The 13558-nt window shown below is 40.7% G+C and overlaps 1 protein-coding gene across 1 annotated transcript in view; it reads right to left on the reverse strand.

Annotated features, from left to right (window-relative positions):
• Positions 1 to 10690, reverse strand: part of ADARB2 (adenosine deaminase RNA specific B2 (inactive)) — a 305557-nt gene extending 294867 nt beyond the window's left edge. The window contains exon 1 of the mRNA XM_053960621.1: positions 10465 to 10690. Coding sequence (XP_053816596.1) covers positions 10465 to 10564 — 100 coding nt within the window. The 5' untranslated portion in view covers positions 10565 to 10690. The remainder of the gene's footprint in view (positions 1 to 10464) is intronic.
• Between the last annotated feature and the right edge of the window lie 2868 nt (positions 10691 to 13558).

The raw sequence follows: 13558 nt of genomic DNA on the forward strand, positions 1-13558 counted from the left end.
TCTGCCACACGGTAGTCAAATAATTATTGTTAAAGACTAGAGTGAATTTAGAGTGGTTTTAGCTAAAGTGGAATAGTCTTTTGGTCTTCTGAAGAGCTTGTGCATAAATGAAACTGATGAACTACAGTCAAGATACAAATGTAGGGACTGTTACTATGATTTTAATGGAAATTAAAGTGATGAAATTTAGAAATTAGTATTTAATCCTTGTGAAATTAAGTGATTCATCTAAAAGGATAAATCTCATTGAAAAAAAAAAAGTAATCTGTAATAGTTTCAATGAATTCCACAACCAAATTCTTGGAGCATCTGAAGGAAGTAATATATATTACAAAACTGGAGTTATTGTTGTTATTCTGCAGACTTGTCCACAATGTGCTGCATAATACTGAAGAAAGAGTTGCCTTTTAAACATAAACTTTGCTACCTAGAAACCTCACCCTCAGCACCTATAACAAACCATTCCGGGAGAAACAGAAGCTGAAGAGCAAATGTGATTTAACACCACAGAAGAACCAGCTCCCACGCCTTTGTTAAGTACAAAAAAGATGGGTAAACACGAAGCCCTCTTCTTCCCATCAGCAGCAGGCGGAACAGCTTTGCCATGCCCTGCCCAGGCTGCCCTGCAGGCAGGGATTGCCGGCTCCTGCCTGGCATTCCCGGTGCCCTGCCGGCAGGCAGCCTGGCACACGGCTCACCTTGGGACAGGCAGCTCCCGGGCACCGCCGGGCAGAGACACATCCCAGCAGTGACAGATCCAGCTACAGCTGTGACACAGCCACGGCCAGGACTGCTACAAACCGGAGCCAGGTTCCTTGGACACTTGAAAGTGGAGCCACAGACTCCTGCATTCCTCCCTTTTGCTAATTAATTCTGCCACAGATTAACCTGTAAACTGGGCGAATATGGCCTGTCTGCCTGTGAGAGTTAATAACTTTCCATAAGTAGTTTGAAAATGTACCTAGCATGATTACAGTGATGCATTTTTATTAACTCTGGGCAATATGAATCCTTGCTGTCTGGGATGAGTTGGAACTAGCTGAAGAGAAGGATGATCTTACCATTGTCAGGACAAAATAGTCCAAGGTGCCTTACATCATAAAAGCACAAATTTAATAAGGAATTCAGGGCTAGCCTTCAGGAAAATCTGACAAAACATATTTGTCTATGGCTTCTTACCACACTTAAGCAGAATGTAGCAGTGGCTTAAAAATGTGCCTGGATTAACCAATCTATAAAGCAGTGTGCTGTTAAACTACTTCTGTTACAAACCAGACTTCTGACTGCAACGGACTATTTCATTTCTGACTACTCAACAACTGTATGTATTTTAAAATTCCCAGGTTTTTTTTGACACCTGATAACCATCTCCTGGTAACTGGTCCTGTTAGTAACTTACTGCCCATTTTTACCTTGCAGTTTACACTTTGTGCTGTAACATGAAAAGATTTCAAAATTCTTTTTTTTTTTTAACAAAATGAATGCAGAGATAAAGTCTTCTTTTGAAAGAATATAAAAGGGTACAAGTTAACCTAGAAAGACTAGCTTTTGACTTGTTCTGGCAGAACTGAAACACTTCACATTTATCCTTGAATACTCTAGAATATTCCCTCTTCTTGTGTAAGAAATTTAAAGGATTTGCATAGTGAAACATTAAAAAAAAAAAAAAACAAAAAACCATAGCATCAAATGTCTTGTGCTTATGGATTCCAGTTAAAGGCACAAAAAGTCCTCTTTGTCGGCACAGCACCAGTTAAAGCAATTCTCTGTTACACAACTGTAAAAACTGATCATTATAAACATGAATTGCAAACAAGTATCTTGATTTTAGAAACAACAGATTTTACAACAGACATGCATCAGATGCTTTAGCATAAATAAATGATAAACACAGGTCAATCAATAATCTTTGAAGCAGTTGCAAGTGGAAGAAACCTGCTGTCAGTGGTATTAAAGAACATTCCCTTGTTGTACTGTTTCTTTTAAATTCCTAAATCCAAAAGCAGCAAGAGCTGAGCTCCACTTTAATTACTGCGCTGCTCAACAATGAGGCACTGCCGACAACTGCAGCCTGCTTCCCAAAATCACCATTTATATGGATATGTAAATAGCAATTGAGGATTGACAAGAAGAAGGGAGATTACAACCTGGAAATCAGCTAATGAAAGTTAATTTTGGGTAAGTTTTGTTCAGGAAGTCCTGGGCATTTTGTCTGGTGGTTTGCAGCAGGGCTGCTGGCATGGATGCAATATAGAGCACGAGCTCAAAGTTGGCTTCTGCTCTGTTAGTCCTCCTGTAGGATTCAGCTGGAGAAAGATCAGCACACAAACTTAAGAACAAACCCAGCTTTTTGGTACAGGTTTGGGGTTTCCTGAGATGAGTATTATGGGTTCCTGCATACACACCTGACTTCATCATGCTGAATTACTTAGCTAGTCAAAAAACATACACAAATGAAACGTAGAAATAGTCTAAAAAGTCTGGCTTATAAGAAGTGTCTTTCATTTCTTTATTTGTCACTCTAAAAACAAACAAAAAAAATCATAATCCTTGTGCAGTTGTGCCTTTGCAATTTGTCTATAAGATGACTGTTATTGCATAGAGAAAGATGACACACAAATACTGTGAGAATTTTTATACATACATTTTTAAAATTATAAACTCAAAGTCTGGATGGATGAATGTGAATAAACACAAATGATAAAAGAGTATTTTATTTTTACATCACTAAACAAAATACTTTAATGGAATATAAAAATTCTTCATATAATTTGAACTCTAAAGGCTTTAAGACCCTTTGTCTCATATAACCTGGAGTTTATTACAGTCATTCACTTCATACAGCTAGACAAACTATATTTCACACAAATGTGTATACACGTACCTATATATTAAGGCACAGACACAAATGTATGTAGAAACACAGTTCTGCAACCCTGACTGATACTGAAAAGTTTCAATTTCTATTTTACTCTTAGTAGGGGCAGCAGAATTAGGCCTTATACAAAGGTAACACATTATTACAGTTGGCTTGAAAGCTGTCATTTTACATTTGTTAAATCCCACTATTTAAGGAATAAATAGCCACTCCACAGTCTCTGAGAAGTGGCAAGAAGTAAGCAATTGCATAAAATCAGTTGTGTGTAAATCCCTAAGAAGATGGAGATAAAATATCTGTCAAATTCTACTTCTTTCTTCCCACACTTCCCAGCAGCTTTGACTCTTCACGCTGATGTTTCATTAGCATTTGGAGAAAGGTGATTTTGTTAATAATTCTGAGCACCATTTCTCTTGCAAGGAACAAAAAATGGGGGGAACAAAAGTCACACTTTAGCACGAAGTATTTTGCTGAGATCTACTCATTGCTTGTTCCTCATTCCAGACTCACACAAAAAATGCCACGAGTACATAGTGCAGGTTTCAGAAACAGCACTCACAAGTGGCACAGATACAAAATCAGACACAGTAGTTGGTTTAGCATTGAGACCAAATCCAAACCCAGCAGAAACACTTTCAAAAACACAGATTAGCTTGCAGAGATAATCCCCTATGACACAATATTCATCTGATGATGATGCACTGGCAGTCATGCCCATACCTTTGGAGTTTTTCTGCTTAACAAATCATGTTGTGTTTGTTAAACTTGTTTTCACCCCGTTTTATTCCATCCTTTTGTTTCTCTTTTTCAAGAGAATAAGAAATGGGTGGGGTGAATTAATTTTTATTGTAATCATGCTAATCTCAGTACAGAATCAAAGTAAGAGACTAGGAACCAGTCTCAATTTTGGTCTGTTTTTACATATAGCACAAAGGGCGTTGAGTGGGAACAGAGAGGAAGGCGACTTAAAAAGCTGTCAGAAAAATTCCAGGGAAATGTGCCTGCCTTCCTCCCAGCTGTGCTGCTGGTTTTGGGAGCACAGGGCAGAGGGACGCGCATCGCCACCGCCGCGAAGCCGAGCAGAAAGGCGCCTCCTGAACCGCTGCCACGCCACGGCCTCCGCTGGGGAAACGGCAGAGTGCAAAAAGCCTCACAGTGAGCAGGAGCGATTAGACTGCCTACAAATCACCTTTCCACCTAATCCAAGCAAGTCAGGAGTCAGATAATTTCCTGAAAAAGAGGATTCATATCTCATATTAAAAAAATGAAATCCTTCTTAATGTATCCTACCTAAAGCCAAAGCCTACAGTCACTGAATTGAGCATCGAACTTAGTAGCGTGAGTCTCAGCTGAGCTAATCAAATACCTCAAACTCCCTACAAATAAGTTTTGTTTTTCCGTATCTTGAATGAACAAATTTCCCAGGCCAGCTATGTGCAGTCTCAACAGAAAAAGTCCTTCCATTCCTATTAAACATGCTGAATTTTCCTTCCTTAAAGGCCTCTGTCTCAGTAAATAAAAAAAATCACGAATAAATTAGAGTAGCCTGCTTTACCTTCTTTATAATCTTTCTTCTTTAATATGATTTTACTGTATCTTTTGTGTTTATCTCCAAAGTAAACAATATAAATCTTATCAATTTTCTTCTATCGAAATTTTACACATCTCTATTGCCTTTTACCATATGTCTCTGAATCCTCACTATTTCTAGTACACATTTGGGAGCTAAAACAGCCAGAACGAAAGAGAATATACTCAGTGAAAATACACCTTTCATTCATTAATGTCACAGTAATATCTTCAGTATTAGCCGTCCTGCTCTTTACGCACTGTGCCCTGATCCGTGCTTCCCTTGTTATCATGCTTTGCTTAGCGGAGATTTTCATTAAACCAGCCATGGCAATGTCCACCCCTTAGTCTGGAGTGTGTATTGTTAATTCAGGGTCCAAAAATACATCCCCATATTTCAAATGTGCTGTAAGAAGCAAGAAATTTGAGACTGATTGAACGACAATAACTCCATCCATTTAATGCTCTCTGTTAAGGTATTAAATTTGGCTATTTTATGACTCAGGGAGAGTTGCCTATTAGTATGGGTTGACAAGCTGCTTCCGCCAGTTAACAAAGCAGTCTTTTTAATATGTTATATATCACAATATGCTGTTAAAACTCCTCCGGGTTGGCTGCTTCATTTCAAATTCATACAGCAGGGAACAAAGGTCAGCCAGAGTAGAAATGTAAGTGCTTCGTTTTACTACTGGAACTTGCATAATTTGGAGGCAAAACAAGCTGGTTTACACAGTAGACGTCAAGTTCATCACAGATGCCTTGAGAATGATCAATCTACTGATGCATATCAGCCTTTTTCTGTCTGGATAACTAATCACTTACATGGAAAAAACGGTAAACTGCCTGAAAGGTTGTAGAGATAGTTAGCTGTAAACACAGGGATCAATTCACATTCATTATTACTTGCAAAACCTATACAATATTGGCCAGCAGTAATTCAAAAGTAGTACAATTAACAGAGATCAGACAGATATCCTCAGGTTCACTTTTTTGAGACTTGCTAACCTATAAGACATTAAAGGAATCTAAGAATACAGTTTGCACAGACCTTTAGTAACTTGGTATTTCACAAGGCAATTTCACCTAACCTTTAATTTTTAGTGCAGCATTTTCCATTTTAGGGTATCACTTCAGAAAGGGCTGCCTTTAAGTATTTTTCAAAACTCCATTAATACCACTTAAACTGGAACTTGTAAGCAAAGCTCTCACCTTATGGGAGAATTTTCCTACGCAAGTCACCAAGGAGAACCTACAAAATTTTAAGCAATATAAAGTGATTTCCAACAGTAGGATTCCTTGCCACTAGCTTTATATGCCTGTGTGCTGCCACTGAGGAAAGCAAAACATCTGACAATATCTGTGTTCAGAAAGGCAAAAATTACAATATACGTTATTGCTCATGTAAGACGTGGTCAATATTCATACCAGTGCTTATTCTACTTACATAATTAATACTCTGAGATAAAGTTGAAGTATTTTGTTCTCTTTGAAAGTAAAATACACCATTCTATTGTCCTCACAATTACATGCTGTTCTCTTTGAAAGTAAAATACACCATTCTATTGTCCTCACAATTACACGCTGTTGCTAGGAAGTTACAACTCTGCTATAACCTAATCGTCTGCTATTTAGATATGGACTCATGAATCCCATATTTTTATTCTAAATTTAAGTTCAGTCATTGTAGCTAATGTCCTTGATGCTATCTCAAATTGCTGTCATTACACGGATCACTAGAAATTGGAGGTAATAGTAAAAAAGAAAAGAAAAAAGAAAGCTACCAAATTAGATGATGGATAAAGGTTTAATCAATTTAATTTTATCACCAAATCCATTCCCTTCCTCTCGAGCTGTCAGGGCACGAGATAAGCGGAACACGTCGTGAAGCACAACACAATCCTTTTGTGGCGAAGGAGTTGTGTCCCTGAACCTCGCAAGATGAAACATGCTCATTTATTACTTTGGCATTGCAGGATGATGAAGAACCAAGCTGGTTTCCTCCCTTCATCTTCAGCACAATCTTTCTATTTCATTAATTTTTCATGGAATTTCATTTCACAATCATTTTGCCCCTCGCACCCACTTGCTGCCCTTATTTAGTTTATTCTGTCAACTTTTATTTCATGCCCCATTGTATCAGCAGCGATTCTGGCCATGGCATTCTACCACCTGATGCCCTCCTGCTTCCAGTAGTTAACTTCATGCAGTAGCCCTATAAATAGCATTGCAAATAAGGTGTCTTAATTGTTGTCTTACACTGGAAAATAACTCAGAAGAATTATCTATCCAATCCCCTATTTCATACTTACTTTCTGTGTGTTGATTACTAGGAAGTTGCTGGAGGCTGCTGAAGTGTGGCCTTTTTAGTATTATCAGTAAATGGCAACTCTGCTTTTGTTTGATCTACTTGTAATGACTTATCAGGGAAAACAAGCCTTCTTCTGAAAATCTATACCACAGGCTATGAAATGGGCACAAGCTGTGCTGAGTTCTGCCAGTACTCTGCCATATTCCAGAGGCCTGAGAAAACACAAGAACCTGCAAACACAGTAACCGCCTATAAACCCCTAAAATTTTTAAATGGATTTCTCTAAATAAATAGGCACAATTTTCTCTCCTGGTCATTTTATACACACCATTAAAAAAAAAAAAAAAAAACCCAACAACTCAAAACCAATCAGAGAGAAATATAAACAGAGAGAAATACAAAATACCTATTACTGCTGCCACATGAAATTAGTATGCAGATAATCTGTCAAGCATCCATATTTATTTTTCATTAGATCTCTGGAAAATTAAGATATTTACTTCCCACTGGGAGTTATCATACTGTTTTAAATGACAATGAAAATATTTCTACCTATACTAATTTAACAAATAGGTCTAAGTATCCACATTTTAACTTTTTAACACACATTTTGCACAGACTGTAAAACTGAATAAAATCACTCAATCTAGGTTTGCAATATGATATTCATTGCATAGACATTTATTGTTAAGGGAATCTTCTTACTGGAAGGGTTGCTGGATTTCATAAGCACAAAAATAATATGCATGCAAATTAATTACTGGACGATTATATTGTACACAGGAATAATCTTCAGTGTCCTACACATCTACACTTCTCAGTGCTTGACTTGCATATATGGATATTCTTTCTCCGACTCTTATTGCGTGTGTTTTTTATCTTTTTTTTTTTTTTTAGGCCAAATGCACAAGGAAATTCAGCTATTCAGAAAATGCTGTTTGCTTTCCTTGCTTGAACTTGCTTTCTGCCCCCAGGAACTCCTAAAACAGAGCATCCAGGTATAAAAGAAATGAAGCCCTATACCCATACACATAAATTTGTAATTCACACTAACCAGAGCAAAAAGATGACTGAAAACATGGAAAGTAAAACAGAAGAGATAAGCAACACTGTTAAGTAGAGAATAATAATTGTTTCTGCTGCTGTACATTCCTAGATATTCTATTAGGCAATGTCGCAACCTGGTTTTAAGCACATTTCATATGTAATGTGTAATAAAATATAGTAAGTTGTATAAATAATTTGTTGAGTCAATTTCCTTAAGGACTAGGGATGTGATATATAAATTAATTTCCTTACTTTGTCTAATACTCAATTTAAATTTAAGACTATAGTGATTTTTTTTTTGCCTACTTGTGTTCATAGGTATTTGTGTGTATGGATGTGTAAACATATGTGTGTAGTTACACACTTTAAAGTAGCTACTAAAAGCATTCCTGCTATAAACAACAAGATACGTACTGGTGAATAGTTAAAAGCAAGAGTCTTTGGTCTAACTCTCTGCAAAGACTTTCTCACAATCTCTTAAACAGATCAAACCTGCAAAACAGTGGAGCCCACAATAATTCTAATTTTAAAAAATAGTAATTTAGTAGCCTAATAAACATTTTCTTGACTAGTTGCCTAACAGTCTGTTTGTTAAGCAACAGCTCCTTATGAGATACTATAAAAAAAAATAAAAAAAAAAAGATGGTCACTAAACAAAATACCATAATTATAAAATCCAGACAGGATTTTAGACAGGGCATGCCTTCAATTACAGGAATTTTTTGGCCAGCATGATTTTATAGGAATGTGTATTTTTTTGAATGTATACAGTGACTACAAATAAAGGAAAAACAAAATCATATGGACACAAATCTGTAATCTGTAATCTAAGCAACTATATTATTTGAAAAGTGGTTACAAATAGCACATTTAGAAACACAAAAATTAACACTTCAAGTGCACATCCTATTGATGTTGGCCAGTTAAGCACTTTCTAGAATGTGATTCACCTCCAGCTATGCAGTCTGCAAATAGCTGTCAGCTACCAAGTTACTGCTGAGCAAGTTTTCATGTTTGTTTATTTTAAGACATTCAACTTCCACCTTGTTTTGGCAAAACAAAGCAAAAAAAGGATGCATCAGAAAAGTCTTATTGAAAGACCCTAACTTTTGTCTGCTCTTAAAACCAAAATTAAACCAAGTACCTTTTCTCCACTGCATAGATTAATGGTTTATTCTTTTCTCCTGGCCAAGTATAGGTCACTAAAGCTAGGCTAAGTTTGCAATTCTGTGGAAAAACAGTTTTTCTAGAACAAATTAGCATAAAGAAGTCTGCAGAGCACAACTTGATTACAGGGAAATTTAAAGAGTACTGAGTACGCAGGCGCTCCTTTCTGAGAGTTTTAAAATTTATTCTGTAATGCCACGTAAAAGGCAGCCTTTCTCACCATGTGTTATAACCTGATAAAAACCCAGAGTAACAAGTTAAGGTTGCATGTCTACTCAAAGTCCTGATATATCTGCACGTCTGTTGTTTCTACTTGTGTGCAGGTCACTATTTGTTATTATGATTTTGAATAGAAAGAGTTAACAGATGAAAGTAAAAATAATGACAAATGACAATTAAATGACACAGCCTTGCATTTAACATTTGGCCCGTTCTTACCAGCTACTATACAAAAGCTCCTTTGACACCCTTCTAAAAAGTTATCAAATATCGCACTTACTGACTTTAACATAATCAATCATTAAGAGACACTTAGCTAATGGCACCTATAAATTAGGTTTTACTCGAATCTTAAGGAGAAACAGCGTATCCAGAGCATCATCTTGAGTGCTAGCTGAGTAAAACTTGTGTGAGTACCACATAGAGATCATAATTACATGTTAGATTATATTTACTGCTTGGATAAACACTCGGACTTCTCATATCTGCAGCTGAATGCCTTGCAGCTGGGCATCCCTGGCACTTTGCTCCTCGTATCAGTTTATTTTACTTTAAAGCGCTCACAGCCGGTTAACTTTGTCTTTTTCAGGCAAAACATCAAAACAGGCGGTAGCGTATCATCCCCTCTACAGGGGAAAGCAAGACAGCCTGGCGAAGAGCTGTTATCTAGGGCATATTCCCTGTTCGCAATGACATCCTGTAGCTTCACTTTTCCTGCTTACGGCAATTAGCGCCTTCCTAACCAGGGCTCGCTTACGGACGGGGAACAGCACCGAGACAGAAAAACTTGGCGGACCTCGTTTAGAAAAGGAGGGAAGCGGTAGTTTGGAGGGCGCGACAGCCCCGGGGGGCTCCGCGCCGCGCTCCGCCCGGGCAGCGGCACCTGCTGCCCGCGGGCTCGGGCGGGCTCCGGGCCGCGGCGGGAGGCGGAGGGCGCCGCGCTCGGGCGGGGCAGGCCGGGGCTGCCGGAGCCCCGGGACGGCCCCGCTGCACCGCGCTGCTCCGGACCTCCGTGGGTTCAGCCTCCGGCCGGCACAACGCAGGGACGGCAGCGAGCCGTGCCCGGCCGCGGGGCCAGCGGCGGCCGCTCCCGTCCCGGTTGGCCCCGAGGAAGGCACCACCCGGCCCGCCCCGGCCGTCGGGGCAGCGCTGGGCTGGTGCCGGCGAGCGCCGGGCGCTGACAATAGATCTGCGAGCAGCCGATGCTGTGCAGATAGCAGGCGGACAGAGGTGGGGGGGGGGAAAGAAAACAACAAGAAAATTGCACCTCTCTTACCTTTCCTCTTTGATCTCCTCCTCCTCCTTCTCTTTGACTTGCATCTCAGCTGCCCGCTCGGCCCTCCCGACGCCCTGCCGCTGCCCAGGACGGATGTCATGCCGGTACCTCAGCCAGCAGCACCGCGCCAATGTGTTCTCTTCCCGCGGAGTTTCTCCTCGTTCTGGAGGCGGCTTTTATAGGGCGGTGGGTCGGGCCGGCGGGGCTGTGCCGGGGCTGTGCCCGGGCTCCGCTCGGCGCTGCCGCCGCGCAGGGGTCGCGCCTCCGCCCCGACGTGCCGGGCCCGGCCGGGGCGATGCCCGGGGGCGCCGCCGCGGCTCTGCCGGCCCCGCGCCCACTTTTTGCACCTCTGCGAGTTGCCGGGCACCGGCCGCTTTGAAGACGATGGTGCGGGGGTGGGGGGGGAGGGGGGCGAGGGGGGCGGATTTGCTGCTGCAAAGTCTCTCGCAGCCCAATCGCTCCCGCCGCCCGGCGCTGACATCAGCTCCGCCAGCCCTCGCCCCCAAACTCCGCTCCCCCGGGGCTGCCGGCTGTGCCCGGCTCCCGGGAGAAAGCCAGGGAGAATGGCCCCGTAGGGAATAAAAACATCCTGCCTCCTCGTCTTGGAGAAGCCAGAGGGGCAGCTCGCAAGAAGGAAGGCTGCAGGGAGGATTTCAAGCCTTTTTTTTTTTTTTTTTTCTGTCTGCTTTAGACCATGTGGACACTGAACACTCCGCTTCCACATATACAGAAATGCCTCTGCTGTCCTCCCCAACCACGCAGTTATTTACTAGTTCATTAATTGCGATGCTTATTATTCCCAGTGAAAGAATATGAGTTACTGTTGAAGGATCCCTGTGTCAACAAACCTTATGCAAGAGGAGAGGATAAGTGTAGCGATTCCCCTTGAATCTCCAGTTATTTTTAAGGTACGTGCTCTGTTACATTCACGATCAAGGGCAAAAGCTCTGTGAAAAGAGGAGTGTGTTGTCGCTCAGACTCACACATTAACACTGCAGTGCCTCATTTAGGCAACTGTGCAATTAAAGTGTCGGGAGCGGAGGGGCTTTTACAGAGAGGAAAGATGACAACAGCAGTCCTCTGAAAAGCTTGACTACAAAGCATTACATGTTCATTACAAAAAGCCAGAGTACACAACAGATACAATACTGCTTTAAGTTACGAGAGACCTGCTGCTTCTATGCTCTATTGTCCTTACGTATTATCTCATTTAAAAACACGTATCTGGAAACCTAGGTAGTGACTGGAAAATGGAAGAATATTAAGAAAAATTATGTTAAATAATGAATGCCATCATTAGTGTCTACTGCATTTGCAGTTGGCTGAAGGAGCACAGCAAACCCTTGTTTATCAGAACTCCTTTAAATCTGAAACTTCCTCTTGTTGGAATGTAGGTTACCTGGCTCCTGCTGCTAACCACTTCCACTGCAACCCTCCCAGCTATTAGAAACCCTCTGTGTTTGGCTGGTATATAGGCCTCTGTAATTTTTGGATAAGGCAGAGCTACACGTTACAGATTTTCAAATAAAAAAACAAAACCACTTCCATAAAAGTCTCTAAAGGTGCTCATTTAAATGAGGATATGGACTCAGGTGTGCCAAGGTGATGTCACCCCTTGGACCCTCTGTGCTCCATGAAGCAGGTTGCATATGGTAAGAAGGCCCTATGTACCCTCACTTTCAGCTGTGTGGCTCAGGGGGAAACTGCCCTCCCATCTCAACAGCTGAAGTAAGAGAGCCTGAGAATCCAGACCTGCATTTCTTGAATGTCAGATATAGTTCAGGAAGCTCTGCATGAAAGTAGGTTTTTACTTGCCTAGTTTTTACAGGTTACTGGCAGAGTTTTTTTGCAATATACTCATCACCCAAACTGCTACCTAGCTTAAGTAAACATCTCTTTAAAGTGCTTCTGTCTATTTCAGGGATAAAAACTTGTCTGCAGGAAAACAGAGAGGCAACCAGTATTTTTTATTTTCAGCTTCAGCCTTTAACCTTTCTCCCCTTTTCCTTCTGATTTCTGTTGTTCTGACCACAGCTGACTCTTATCTGTTAATGTGGCAAGAACTTGTTGTTGTATGTGAAGTAGTAACTGCTGCAGCAAAGCACAGCTTCATGTTCAACTGTACATCGAAGTTCTGATCAGTCTGGTATTTAAGTCACTTAGTTTAGAAGCCAGCTTTAGAAAAGTGTCTTCTGTATTTCAGTACCAATCTGTGTTCTCTCCATTATGGATCGAAAAAGGAAGCCAGATCCAATTAAAAGGAAAATGAGCATCCTGGGGCATTAATTCATTTTTAGGAGTGGCTTCAAGCTCAGCTCATTCAATTTTCTGAAGGCTTTATTTCTGATAATATTTTGTTAACATACTCTCAAAATTACTGGCATCTAACATGTTAAGAAGACAGACTGGCATTGCCAATCCCTAGAGAAGTCATGCTACCAAGCCAACATGAAAAGCCACCAATTCTCAGAAACTATTATTCAGTGCTAACAGATTCATGAACTGCTTTTCATTTCTAGGCACAGTTCTAAGAAAGTATCAGCAAGGCAACATTAGCAATGACAGATCTATACTGGTGGTATAGCTCCCTCCTAGGCTGGTTTCAGGACTGGAGAAGGCATGAAGACAGCTGAAGTCATGCTGGTGAAAGGTTTCCCCTTGGCCTCAAGAAGGTGTGAAAGGCAGTAATTTTTTTATACTGTCCAGCTATAAGGTCAGTAAGATTCCTTAAATGTGCTGTGCTTATTCCTCTTGTTCCCTGCAGTGGAAGGAGTTGGCTTCTCCACCCAGTGAAGTGCCCTGTTTCAACAGCCTTTTTTGACTTGAATGCAAGATTACCAGTCCCACTCCACTGGGTCTGTCTCTCTGCTCAGAAAAACATGTACATGTTTTCAAGCACTTTGGTAAAGTGACATAAACTCAAACTAGGAAATACAAAATCAGTATCAATGAGGTGGGAAAAAGCTAAACCATAAAATAACACCATCTCTCTCAGTTATGGCTTATGTCTACCATTAGCCAAATGCACTTGACAGTTTTATCATCCCACAGAAGTTATGGCTGTTCCTCAGTGCCCTGGTAACAATTGTTAATG

This window comes from Vidua chalybeata, chromosome 1 (assembly GCF_026979565.1).
Source record: "Vidua chalybeata isolate OUT-0048 chromosome 1, bVidCha1 merged haplotype, whole genome shotgun sequence".
Taxonomy (NCBI): domain Eukaryota; kingdom Metazoa; phylum Chordata; class Aves; order Passeriformes; family Viduidae; genus Vidua; species Vidua chalybeata.